The sequence below is a fragment of the Penicillium solitum genome, assembly GCF_028829755.1.
Source record: "Penicillium solitum strain IBT 25940 chromosome Unknown utg000001l_segment0_segment0, whole genome shotgun sequence".
NCBI lineage: Eukaryota > Fungi > Ascomycota > Eurotiomycetes > Eurotiales > Aspergillaceae > Penicillium > Penicillium solitum.
In genome coordinates this window covers 7,410,912-7,424,588 of record NW_027072121.1, presented here as the reverse complement: position 1 = coordinate 7,424,588, position 13,677 = coordinate 7,410,912, and the positions used below count along the sequence as shown (strand labels likewise).

Genomic DNA, 13,677 nt, shown 5'->3' with positions numbered 1-13,677 from the left:
TAGCACAGTTGCTCCAAGCCGTACATGGCCGAGTAGCATCAATAACCTGGTACTTGGTTGGCAAGAAAGGTGAATAGAGTATGATTCTAACAAAGATGATCATTCCAATTATCTGGTTTTACACATTTACAAAGAAGAGACTCAGTATCCAACATTCCCCTCTGAAAATGAACATCTTTTTCTGCTCTTATTGAGGTGGGTTAGACAAAGCCTTCATAAAACAACCCGGGAAGGTCATGCAGTGAACTGCGAGAAGACAAAGAAAACATCTGGGATATCAACCTTCGGATGCAGCGCCTTTCTAAAATTTGTTCCAGTGCTACGCTAATGACCCTGGAGTGGCATCAAAGTTCTTTCATAGGGCGCTCGCCCACCCACGGCGGCATCATATTCGATTATGCGTAGATCCTTGGCAGTCTGGTGCATTTGCACCTCTTTGAGCAGATAATACGGACCCTGCTTCCTTGAAAAAAAAAAGAAGAAGGAGAAGGAGAAAAGCCAACTGCACTCTCAAACAGTCCTACAGATAATGGGGTTCTTCTGCCTTGGCAACTTCATTGCTCTCATCGGCTTCCTTGTGGTCGGTCCGACAGTAACATCAGGTGCAGCTGTTGCCGTTGCACCTCAAGCAAATAGCAACGGCCTTTGTTACAAATATGTTGTCCAGGCTGGCGAAACTTGTCCTGTGATTGCTCAAGCACATTCTATCACCACGGCTGATATCGAAACCTACAACGCTCGAAGCTGGGCATGGTCTGGGTGCGGACAGATATCGCAGAGTTCTTTCATCTGCCTCAGTTCTGGAGAGCCCCCGATGCCGGTTGCGCTTCCAAATGCTGTTTGTGGCCCCCAGGTGCCTGGAACAGCGCGCCCCAACAGCTGGTCTGACCTAGGGTCTTTGAATCTGTGTGCGGCCAATGAATGTGTAAGTTGAGAGTTTGAAACCCCTTCTCTGAGTTTGACATCTAATATCTTAACAGTGCTCTTCCTTGGGTCTTTGTGGAACCACTTCGGACTTTTGCACTTCTGCAGCCCATGCCACTACAGCATTATCTATATCCACCAGCACCCATTCAGCCACACCGAAAAAGACTCCCGCATCTACTAGCACAACTAAATCCGCTTATAAACTTGTGGCTAGCACCGAGACTTCATCCACTAGCAAGTCCAAATCGACCAGAACAACCAAGTCTGTCCCCACATCTAAGTCAACCACCACGACCAAGAAGACTACGTCCACCCACAAAATAACGACGACGGCGACGTCAACCAAATCAACCCAAACAAAAGCAAAACCAAGCACCAGTACTAGCACTAGCACTAATGCCACCAAATCGACAACTATCAATCCATGGTTACTCAAAATGTACACCGAGAAGGACTGCGCGGGCGACTACTACATACTCCAAGGACACAATGTGGGCTACTCGAAGACCTGCGCAAACCTGCGCGGAGGTCTAAGCAGCAAATTCACAGAAACGGGTGTTTCCTGTAAATGGTTTACAAACCGCGGCAAATCCACCTCTGATTGTGATGCCAGCACCCTCGAGATACCTCAATCCTGGACAATGATGGCTGGTCTCTGCACTGTATTCGATACTAAAAATTGTAAATCAAGTCTGAATTCTAATGCTTATACGCCTGATCTGAAGGCGCCTTGTCAGAATCGGGGTAAATTTGATACGCCGAAGTTTATTTCTATGAATTGTTATTCTGAGGGCTGAGGCTGAGGGCTTTTGGTGTGATGTACTACTTGTTGGTCTAGCCTTTGGGGATTGATTCATGTTATAGAACTAATACTTATACTACAAAGACATGTCTGTGGTTTTCTGAGATTCCTAGACGATCTATTGTTTACATACGTCGATTTTTACTTGGCCTCACTCTGAGCGCCCTCCTAAAAGCGACAGAGGAATGACCCAGCAGATGAAATATGGTAGTTACTTAGAGCTACAGGGGTACTTATGTACGTATGTGTAAAATTCAAGTTTCCAAAAAGAAATCCAAATAAATAACCCGGTTAAGAACCTAATCCCGGTTTTTCCTCCCTCCAAACGCCATCGCTGAGGCCAATGGACCAAATGTCCAAAAATGATTAGAAATCCAAAAGGTAGATCCCCAAGGATCACAAGAAATTAACCGGGAGTCCCGCGTAGGGTAAAAACGCATCACTCCTGAGCCATATATACGCTGGAAACGAACCGCCGAAATAGAATGTTTCATAAACTCAGTCCATCCTCATGTAGGACTAGTGATGTGTACATGCTCTCAATACGAACTAGGAACCCACTTCTGACTGATGCGAATACCTTCTCTCTCGTAGCGCGCAACAGCATCCCAGTCAACCTCAAGCTGTCCCATAGGTCCGATGCCCTTGACCTGGATCTCAGGCGGAATGCGCATCCAGTCCGCAGCCCTGGCAATGGATTCTTCGTCCCAGGGTTCATAAAACTTCTCCAAGAAAGCAGCCTCCTCGGCCTCGTCTGGAGGAGTTAGACTGGCAAAGGCAGCCCAGTCATCATCCACCGGGGTAGCTTCATTGATATCGAAATCCTCGAGCGAATCATAACCCAGGTGAGGTAGATCCTTGCTTGCGAGGTTTGAAAATGTATCATGGATTGTGTCAAGCGAGGTGGGACACTCCGCCCAGGGATCCTTTGCGTCGCTATCCTCCAGTTTGATAATAACATCCTTCTTTCCATCCTTGTCAGCAGGCTTCGTTCCCTTGACAGAGGACAACTGCGGAGTGAGCAGCTGAGCTGATGCTGCAGCAGGAGACGCGGCCTTGGCTCCGAATTGGCTAGTGACCCTGGCCATGGGCGTGTTGTTGGCAAGGAGAGGGGTGGCAATACTTTGTTTCGCGGGAGAAGCTGCTGCACTAAGCTTGGTGGAGGGTGGCACCGGTCCGAGTGTGGCCGCCTGCTGGGTTTCCGAACTATCATTGGGGTCCAGTCCGAGACCCATCGAGATACTTTCATGGTAATATTTGAGATAATCCTCGATCACCTCTTCCTCCTCTGGTTGATGGCTTTCTTCGACGTGCTTGTCCAAGACGGCTTGTGTAGCGAATCCTTGGTAATGGTGTTGGCACTCAACCACACTGCATTTGAAAGCACCTGCCATAGCTGCAGCATTGGATGTGGCATCCGCCACCGCTTTGTTGTATTTGGCTGTTGCGCCAGGAGCTGCAGTTGCTTGAATCGGGGATGATGCCACTCCATGAGACTGCTTTCGCTTTTTGGGAGGAGGTAGTTTAAGATTCTCGGGGGCAAGTCCGCCTGGGGCATACTGAGGGACGCCCCTGGGAGACGGAGCCGCGAAAGGTGCAGCTGGGGCATTTGCAACAGACTGGCTAGAAGCGCGCCGGGCTCGTTGTAGGGCTTCTTCCTGTGCCTGCAACTGCTGCAGGTTGGTCGCGTTCAGTGCCGGCATGTTGCCTTGGATTGCCTGAGCGTTGGAGTTAGGAGGTTGGGAGGCGTTAGGACGTTGACCTTGTTGCATGCGAGAAATCATCACTGCGAACAACTTCCGCATAAAAAGGATTGCACCAGTGAGGTAATCGGAAGTAACTGTGAAATGTTCATTTACAACCCAATCCTGCGAGGGCTTGAACTGTCTCATCAATTGGATACGCTAAGTGAGATCAGATTAGTAAACAAACACCTATCCATGGATATTATCAAAGGAGAGCTTACCATGGCGAGAAGATTCTTCACATTCTTCTCCTGGCCTTGCATCTTCGCAAACCATTGTACAAGGGCATCCAGCCGGCCGAGAACATCCAAAGCTTCACGCAGTTGTTTGGTCATGGCGGCCTTCTGCTCTGGCGAGACAGGGATAGGCTTTGCGGGAGGAGCGTTCTTGGCGATGTCGTTATAAACCTCCATAACTTGCGGTGGTAGGTTTCTGTTCCATGCCTCGTCAGCGGCGGCTCTGCTGAGTACCTGGCCCCGACTTTGAGACTGTTGCCTCCGCATGTGTGCCTCAACCTGAGCTCGCTGTTGAGGAGTCATTTGTGCAAGCTGTTCCGGCGTGAAAGGAAGACCTGGCCGTTGGGGGCCCGTCCCTGGGGCGCCTGGAACTGCCACAGGCTGGCTCATCTGGGGTGTAGCTGTGGCTCGGGCTTCAGTTGTATCATCTGTGCTAGGTCTCTTCTTTGAGGCCTGCTTCCCGGCAGCACCCTTAGCACCTTTGGCCGCAGCTCCAGCTTGGGGCTTTGCGTTCGCCGCTTGGGGTGTCGATTGCGGGGCTTGGGGATGCTGTTGCTTCATTTGCGGGACAGGCTGTACTGCAGGAACCGGAGGCTGCACGGCCGGTTGGTTTAGCTGGCCAGGCTGCGTGTTTCCTTCAAGTTGCATTGCTCGGTTCTGTGCAGCCTGCATCATCTGCTTTTGGCGGTTTCGGTACAGAATCTCCCGAATCTGCTCATCGGTGAAGTTTGACGCTTGGTGTCCGAGCTTTTGGCGAGCCATTTGAATGTCTTGAGCGGAAATTGGCCGCATGGCTGCCATATTGATAGCAGTGGATTGTTGGCCAGGAGGGAAGCCTGCCGCGTTCGTAAACGGAGCCTGGGTATTTTGGAATGGAGTTGCCGTTGGGCCCTGGCCATTCTGGTTGACTTGATTTGTGGAAGCTGAAATCAGCTGACCAAGATGAAGCTTCTGAAGCATCATGAGGCGCGGGAGGTCGTTGGGGCTTGCAACTTGAGGGTTCGAATTTGCCCATTGCTTGAGTTGGCCCCATGATTTGACGTTGCTAGGAACTTGCATCGAGGTGCCATTCATGTTCAGAATAGACGGTGGGAAAGACACGCGGTCCATTTGCTTGCCCTGCTCAGGGGTCATCTCCACCCCATTGTTTTGCTGCCGCAGCATCTGGAGCTTGTACATCTCATTCTGGCGTTGTTGACGCTGCTGCTGAGTCATTTGCTGGCCTTGGGGCATTCCTCCCGAGCTCAAATCCTGTGGGGCACTCATCGAGCCTCTCATCATGGCGTTGCCCATCTGGTTATTCATCATTGGTTGGGCTTGGCCTGGTTGCGGTTGCGGCTGCGGCTGCGGCTGCTGGCCGGGGTTGGCTCGGGCCATGTTGTTGAGAGCCGCACGGCGTTGTTGCATGATAAAAACCCGAGCTTGTTCAGGAGGCATGCGAGCGAGTTGTTCCTGGATGTGAGGCGGGATGTTGGAAGGAATTTGGGGTTGACCTTGCATTGCAGCCTGTCCTGCAACGCCAGCCGGATGCTGGCCCATGTTCGCAGGTCGGGACGGTGGTCGGGCTTGAGCGGGCACCTGGACCGGAGACATCTGACCCGGGGCCATGGGTTGATTCAGCATTGGCATGACAGGGCTCTGTCCGTTCAGTTGCGGTTGCGGTTGAGGGGTCACTTGGCCACCATGGCCCGACATCGCCATCTGAGCCTTCTGGGCCGCTTGTGCACGTGCCTGGGCTTGTGCTTGAGCCTGAGACTGTTGTGTCTGGAACTGCATTCGATCCTGGGGAGTGTTGGACCCACCCTGCAGATGCTGCTGGGCAAGGAACTGAGCCTGAGCGTTTGTATTATTGGCGTTCATATTCGCCTGGCCATTCTGGCCCATTTGCTGTGGAAACATGTTGTTGTTATTATTCGGAAATGGGGCCTGGTTCATTTGGGAAGAGCTGGCAGGAACAACTAGCTGGCCAGCCTCCTGGGAGCGCAGGCCATCTGCTTGCTGTCCTTGGATGTTTTCCACATTGCCAATGAAGTTTGGGGGTTCCATCGTCTGGCCGGGATTTCCGGGAAATGCAGAATTGCGTTGAAGATTTAACATGTTTTGAAGCATCTGTCGCTGGTGCTGAGAATTCATCATCGGGTCGCCCATCATATTACCATTGGTATCCACCCCAGCATTTGGCGCGCGTGCTCCCATTTCCAGACGAGCGCGGCGATGGCGTCTGATCTGGTTGAGAGCCTGAGAGCGGAAAAAATAGGTCATTGGCTCAAGGTTTTTCCGGGCCAGGTATTGCCGCTGCTCGGGTGTCATGTTGGACAGGTTCAATTTGATCTTCTCCATATCTTCCGGGTTGGTTTTGTTCAACATCTCGTTTGCCAGTCGAGAGACGTGGTCAAGATCTTGGGCTGAAAGCGTGCTGAGGTCGTCGACCATCGGAATCCCATTTCCAGGACGCTGTTGGGACCGCTGTTGTTGTTGCTGCTGCTGCTGCTGCTGCTGCTGCTGTTGGAGCATCGCCTGCGACTGCTGTTGCTGTCGCTGCTGCATTGCTGCCTGTTGGTTCTGCCCATTCATTCCCATTGCCATCTGCTGTTGGCCAGAAACCGGGGACGCCTGCATGCTCTGATTGAGGTGCTGCGGAAAAGCGCCTGGGATCTGATTTTGACCAGCGCCCGTCTGGGGCATCATTCCACTTTGGTAAGCGACCGCGGCCTGTCTCTCTCGGGTGTTTCTGATGTGAAGAAGCTTCTCGGTACATTCCTTTTCGTATTCGATCTTCTCGTTGGCTTTGGTGAATGCTTTTAATTCGAAACTCATGGCCGCCTGGGCCGCTTGGTGGAGATCGATGCGAGGTTGGATCAAACGGAGGGAGGTGATCCTAATTCACGTAGAGGTTAGACTAGATAAAAAATCAAAGCGCAAAGCCAGTTTCGCAGGCAGAAAATGATGCAACTTACATTTGATAAACATTTGTCGCCCGAGTCTTGATTAGAACTTCTGCCTTCCAACCTCCAAATGGTCCCTGGTTTTGCAACATTTGCGCAACATAGGTCATCATAGCTTGCACACTGTCATTCTTTGGGACCTGCATGTTTGCGTTCATCCTCATCGTGGTATTCGGGGCTGGCCGGCCAGGCCCCGCGCCCGGGTTGGGGAACTCTCCGGGATTCATAGCGGACACCCCATCAATGGGGGATCAATGGGCAATCCGCGAAAAGGTTTCTTGAAGGTTGGCATTCGCTGGGGGGTACCATGCGCAACTGTGAAGATGTCGCAAGATTAGTGATGAGGACGCAAGGAAGGAGTTCAACACGAGTTCATCAGCGGGAGGGAAAAAAAAGGTAAGCAGGTGCTGGTGTGGAACCGTGAGTCGAGTCGATCAGGAAGGGTGGGGATGGGTGGGAAATGGACGAAACGGAGGACAGGAGGGACTGGAGGGAACCAACACCGAACAACACAACGAGGAAAGCCAGACGTTCGGGCACCAGCGTCAGATGGATTCAATTCGCTGGCCAGCACCTGATTGTGGCTTGGAGCGAATAAGAGCAATTGTAGGGTGGATTGGATCCGTGACAGGGATCGTGCAGCTCTCAAAGTCGCACCAGGCCTCAGTTGCTGTCCTCTCTGCACAATGGCAAGAAGATTTGGGGGGGGTAGGAGAGAAAGAACCGAGTGTACTTACTGAAAAACAGAATAACACCGAGACAAAGAGACGGGGGGGTGCACAGATCTTGTTGAACTGGAGGAGGCAAAGAAAAAAGTGGCGGTCGAGTAAAGGATATTATTATGTATGATCTTTAAGGGTATTATTAAATGAATGAGAAGTGACAAAAATGAAATAAAAGGGCTATGTTTAATTAAACCATCATCCCATTGAGGGTTTTGGATTTTAAGATGAAGAATAATGGTCTCTGGGAATAATGAATGGGGGCGCGTATCAATAGGCTGGTATCTATTCGTATTGTGATGTTACTAGTACTATTTGGGATTGGGGGGGGATCACCTGGGCACCCGAATAGCTCAAAGGTACTTGTATGGTACTTCTTGTTTGCCCGGGTTTCCACTACTTGGCTAAGTATCCCTAGGGGTACGGGGTATTGTATCTTATTACTTACATGTACTACAAATACATTGCTGCAAATCCTGACGATCCCTCCGGCCGTTATTTAAGTACCTGAAAGCTCAAAACACGTCGTCACCATGGTGTGGATCTTAAATAATGCTCGATATTCATGTATTTATTCATGTATTCATGTATTCATGTACCCATTGTAATAGGACAATTACGGGGTATATAAGAGTACATGTATGTATATCCTTTGTACATAGTAATATTCATATGTACGACAATTAAAAGAAAAATGGTTTCATTATCCTAAATATTTTACCCAAAAGCAAAAAAAAAAAAAAGAAAAAAGGATTAATAAGGGAAAATCGGTTCCCATCAAGATCGACAAAGGCGTTCTGGCCCTGACCTGATCCGGAGGAACCAATTGGTCAAAAATCAAGAAACACTGCCAGGAGGCTGCGGCTGGGTACCAGGTACTCCACTATACACTTGAGCACACGACCATAGCCAAGTCCCCAGTACTACCCTACGTACAAAGTCCTCTTAACACTGTTAGTCAGAGCTTAAGTCAGCCACTCTCCTGGCCCCAAAACGTCAACCCCCATGGCCTGTTCTATATATACACTTCTACCTTCCAACAACTTTCAACATCCGGTCGCCTCTTTCATTTGCACCCTGGATATCTCGCCATGAACAACGACTGAAAGTTCCTTTCTTTTTCCCATTGGCTTCCGCTGTTTCTTCAGCATGTTCCCCGTATCCGTGTCGCCCATCTCGGTGGGCTCGAACGTCTTTTTCGCATTCGCCCTGTTCCTTATCTCCGCACTTGTGTTACTTCTCCTACGGCGGTTTCTCACTCTCCGCGCCACCCCCGCGTATTTAAGTGTCCCTATATTTCTGGCTCTGGCTCTGCCCGCCAGTGTTGTGCTCCTTGTCCCCATCGACTTGGCGTCAAGTTCGCGAGATGGATCTGGCCCCAAAGCAATCTGGCTACCGGAGCGAATGGTTCTGGTATGCTGGCGCATCGCCTACTGGCTAATCTTCGTTCTCACCTGGTAAGTGCCCCGCGTTCTTCGACTTGACCAAGGACTATCGCTCATTCGTGTCTCTCTTACAGGGCTATCCTCCCATTACTCGGTGAATACGTCGACTCGGGCTACCGTGAGCCAAAAGGCCGACTTATGTATTCTCTTCGATCGAATGCCCAATATCAGTTAATTGTCCTGGGATGTGCTCTGGTGGGGTTGATCTACGTTTCAATCTCAAATGGGTTCGAATTCACATCCATCAAAGGTCTCATCATGGCATTGGCATATGTGTGGGGTCTCGTCCTTGCTATTTATCTCATGGGCCACGGTCTGGTTTCGATCCCCCGCAATCTGCTCCGGAACTCCAATGTGAGCGGTCGGCTACGCAGACTCCAGGCACATGCGCCCAAGGTGCACGATCGCCTGATGGACTCGGTCAATGAGTTAGCGAATCTCAATGGGCAGGTTTCACAGCTACAACGCCGTAAGACAGGCACTGCTCGTGACTTCCAGGAATGGATTGAAGAGCTTCGGGAAGGGCACGGTCAACCCGACGTGCGGGCCCCGATCCTCGAGTCACCCGATACATCCGCCACGATACCTTCTGTCATCACGGAACGCTATCTAGCCGATCTTACACGGCGACTTCAACGTGCTCGGCACATGAAGGCCCGATTTGTGGATGAGTGGGATCGTCTAGTCCAGTTATCAGCCGATCTCCAAGCCATCATCAATTCTGCAGCTTCAAAGAAGCTCGAATTCGCACCGGCCCCACGTCGGTCATCCTGCATCCCTCGTGTGAGACTACTCACCCCGTACATGCGATATCAGCTGTATGCCAACGTCATTCCCTCAGTCAGGCTGGCATTTGGCGCGTTCTTTGCAGTAGCATCAGCCTGCATTGTTTGGTCGGAAATGATCAAGTCTGTGGCGCCCCATCTCTCCGCCGTGAGTTTGACCGTCGTCCCCAATTGGAAAAATCATCCAGTTGGCTTCGGTGGTCAGCTCACAGCCTCTGCTTGGCTATTGTACATGTGTTCGGCGGCTCTCGTTGGTGTCAGTGATGTTAAGGTATGGGGAAACCGCGCGCTTGTCCGTCGTAATACATATGGCGAAAGCGCCTGCTGGTACGCTGGTCTCGTCGCTCGGCTGACCGTACCAATTGCGTACAACTTCTTGACTTTCTTGCCAAAAGAGTTCCGGCGAACCACCACTTTCTACGAATTTCTTGGTAAACTCATCAACCTGACGCCGCTCGGGAAAGGGTTTGACTTCATCTTCCCTATCTTTATCCTCCTGCCTATCTGCGCAACACTATTCAACCTATATGGGCGTATCAAAAACATCTTTGGATGCGGCCTTGCAGAGGATGATGATATCCACGATGTTGAAAACAACCCTGCCGGGTATGGCATGGGTGGCTGGCGTGAGGGTCGCGACCTCATTGAACGGGAATTAAATGGCTTCGGTTCTCTGGCAGTGTCCTCCCGTGGTAGCCGTTCAACGTGGGCGTCGGATCGTGAGGATGAAGGTTCCCCCGGGTCGTCCAGACTGCGGGTCCCGGTTGCAGAGAGCTCTCAACCTGCCCAGAGGACAGTGGTTGCGCCTACTATTGTAGAAGGTGAGGATGAAGAAGATGAGAACTTCTTCCAGTCCTTTGCCCACCGCGTCAAGAACACATTTGATACTACCAGCACTCCTCGGTGGTTCCAGGGTGAGCCATTCCGACTTCCGCGCTGGATGTCAGGTGATGACAATACCACAGAAGAAGGTTCGGCACTATTTGGAGGTCGGGCTGTGCCTGGTCGTCTGCGCCTAGGTTGAACACGTGCATTGCGATGTTTAAATCCCTTCGACTGCTGGACAGTGTAATATACCGTTTTGCTTGTACATAGCCAATCATTTTTGTCTCGATTTGCTTACACTAGTTCCAATTGAATATTTTTATAGAAGATTAAAAGCCTCCCGAAAAATTGGCTCTCCGCCTAATATCAGGCGATTAAAAAAAAGAAGTGCCCTCGTCCAGGATCGAACTGGAGACCTTCGGATGTCAATCTTGTTACCAAGAATGTCATATGAAAGGATATGAGACCGACGTCATGACCAAACTAGACCACGAAGGCTACCACTGAGCCAGTTGGCTTGTGATGACATAACAGTGCCCTTATACGCCATATGAATATTAGGCAAGTTCCAGGGGGTCTGGAGGAGATAAATAACGGCTGAACATCATGCTCGGTGGCATATCTCCAAGTTTGTAAAGTGTACTTGCACTATGTAGTATGGGGTTAGTATGCAAATCTTGCTATTTAAATGAACGATTATAGTATATTCAGCAGTCATGGTAGTTTGACCCCTATTCTCTTTAGGGCTAGAACCTCCATCGTGAATACTATGTTGTACTTACTCCATAGATAGTAGTAGTAGGATTTATTCAAGACTATTTACTACCATCATTTCTCGTTCATACATGTACGTCTTAAGCTAAAAAAAAAGATCCTCCTGCATAGATCAGTGCATATCAACACGTTTCGACTCCGCTGGGCCTTACGGTTCAGAACGAGGACATGCCGATGTATCTTTTGTATTATTTTCTCATACGAAAGGTACATGGAACCCCCAAAGTTGTACCTAACCCGTCAATTGGTCGAACACGACCCACTCCTCTACGTGAGAGAAGCAAAAAGAGATGCCCTCGTCCAGGATCGAACTGGAGACCTTCGGATGTCAATCTTGTTACCAAGAATGTCATATGAAAGGATATGAGACCGACGTCATGACCAAACTAGACCACGAAGGCTACCACTAAGCCACTTGTGCTTGTGATGGGATGTCTCGGAATTAATGACACTATGAACCAAAACAGTCTGTGCGTGAGCTAAACCCACAAATAGATTATCAAGATTATTTTCAAATTTAGCAATTTTTATAAGATATTCGCCGTTTAAATTGATTGTCTCAAGCATACTATTCCCGAGATCTGTCATGATCAACCCAGCTATTGATTATCTATGTGGTGCACTATGACCAAAAGATCCACGAGTATATATCGTGCGGTGTTGGGAAATTTATATACAATTTTTTAACCTTTTTTTTTTTTTACTTCTGCCCTCTACAACGAGCAGTATATAGCATACGGGAGCTGAACAAGAAAGTGTGCATGCTCCTGATGATATAGTTCGCATGACTCTTATTCCCACGGTGTATTTATGCCGCCGAAAACAGTACTCCAAACCAACATACCTAAATATGTCTTTAACAATAGAGCTCGATGTGTAATAATAAATAGAGTATACCGAATGAGCTCTCACGACCATCTTGTCCTAGCCGCGAATACGACGGGTTGCCATACGATATCCTAATATATCCGGTCCTAACATTCAAATCGAAACAACAAGGCCATTGGTTCAATCAAAAAAAAGCCAATATACAACAGGCGACAATATTTAGGTTCCCAGCGACCCCAGAAAGCTATAGGTTTTGAAGTTGGATCTAATTCTTGTCGCTCTTGTATTCCTTGTCCGTAGTCACCTACCTCTATCCTAGGCCTTCGTTTAAAATGCACAAACATTTGGTAAAAAGACCTTCATACTTAGTTGGCATCATACAGATCTAGTCATAAACAAACTGGCGCACTGGGTGTTCGATATCCATCCATATAGGGCTAATGATTTGTGGCTATGATACACATAAAACTGATAATTCTGTACTAATTTAAGGTCCCCTAGCTATCAAATGATATGATGCACGCAAACATGATACGGTACGTCCTTACAGGTGGAGGAGGATGGGGTTATTGATATATTAGTATCTACGGTGGGCATATTTCCTTTCCGCTATATACGCTCATTTTTTATTGAACTTAGGGCTGAAAGGAGCCATTATCTATATGTACTCTCCTTCTATGACACCCCCAGAGACTGTCTTTAAGTGAGATATATACACTGGACAACTTTTAGGTATTGTAGGTCGTCCACTGTTACACAGCCATCTCCCCACTTACCACAGTAGCATTATATATAGCCGCGTAGAAAGGCTTCTTTACCACTGTACTAGCTTTGTTTTCTTTTTATTTAATTATATAGAGCACAGAAGAAGAACGAATATCGTAGTGAACCGACCTCGCTCAACAGTGGCACGCCGAGAGAGATGGATATATATATATGTATGGCTGTGATCCAATATAAAGGAATCCTAGGATATACACGCACGACAATAGTTGGAAGGAAGGAAGCCTAATATATAGGGTATAAAACCATCGGAGTATCCACATAGACATGGCCTACGGAATACTCAGCGAGTGAACAATACCATGGCAAGGAAATGGCATAGAGTGACATAAAAAAAATCAACTTCATATCTTCTGCATGATACGAAGATCAATCAATTGTTCAAGGTAAAGCTGCTACTAGAGTAAAGTTGACTAGATGGCGAATTCAAATAAGGTAGTTTCATCCGTGGATGCAACCTTGGACACATAGTAATGTAGAAAGTTAAACCTAAACAATGTAGAGTAACACCAATAAGGCTAGGCACACATACGTATTTCAATTTGGTTATTCTATACGATGTTTTGTATCGCGGTTGTTACATATGAAACCGCCGTCAGCGATATCTCTCGAGCGAATATGGCCGACGCCTGGGTCAATTGGCCTACCTATATAGGTAGGTACATCCAAACCGGTAAAAGCCACAGTCCGCTCCATAGTGTTGCCATATGTACTCAACGCCCCGAGAGAGCCGCCCCGAGCGAGCTCCTACCATCAAGAGTCGAGACATAGTACTAGCCATAAATACAAAGCTGGCATGTGCGTATTCTAATAGCTGTAATTGATGGTGCTCTTGCCCATACAACCTAGTTCCTTAGTAT

General features: G+C 48.8%; 3 protein-coding genes across 3 annotated transcripts; 2 read left to right on the top strand and 1 right to left on the bottom strand.

Moving 5' to 3' along the window:
- Nucleotides 1-529: 529 nt before the first annotated feature.
- Nucleotides 530-1,724, top strand: N7455_002836 (uncharacterized protein; the record flags this gene model as incomplete). The annotated part of the gene is made up of 2 exons (XM_040955281.2): nucleotides 530-925; nucleotides 981-1,724. The coding sequence occupies 2 exons, from the start codon at nucleotides 530-532 to the stop codon at nucleotides 1,722-1,724; spliced, it is 1,140 nt and encodes a 379-aa protein (XP_040814460.2).
- A 544-nt stretch (nucleotides 1,725-2,268) lies between these two features.
- Nucleotides 2,269-6,882, bottom strand: N7455_002835 (uncharacterized protein; the record flags this gene model as incomplete). The annotated part of the gene is made up of 3 exons (XM_040955231.2): nucleotides 2,269-3,633; nucleotides 3,696-6,588; nucleotides 6,668-6,882. The coding sequence occupies 3 exons, from the start codon at nucleotides 6,880-6,882 to the stop codon at nucleotides 2,269-2,271; spliced, it is 4,473 nt and encodes a 1,490-aa protein (XP_040814386.2).
- A 1,644-nt stretch (nucleotides 6,883-8,526) lies between these two features.
- N7455_002834 (LMBR1 domain-containing protein) lies at nucleotides 8,527-10,631 on the top strand (the record flags this gene model as incomplete). Its single annotated transcript, XM_040955036.2, has 2 exons — nucleotides 8,527-8,834; nucleotides 8,897-10,631. 2 exons carry the CDS (start codon nucleotides 8,527-8,529, stop codon nucleotides 10,629-10,631), a joined length of 2,043 nt encoding a protein of 680 aa, XP_040814478.1.
- Between the last annotated feature and the right edge of the window lie 3,046 nt (nucleotides 10,632-13,677).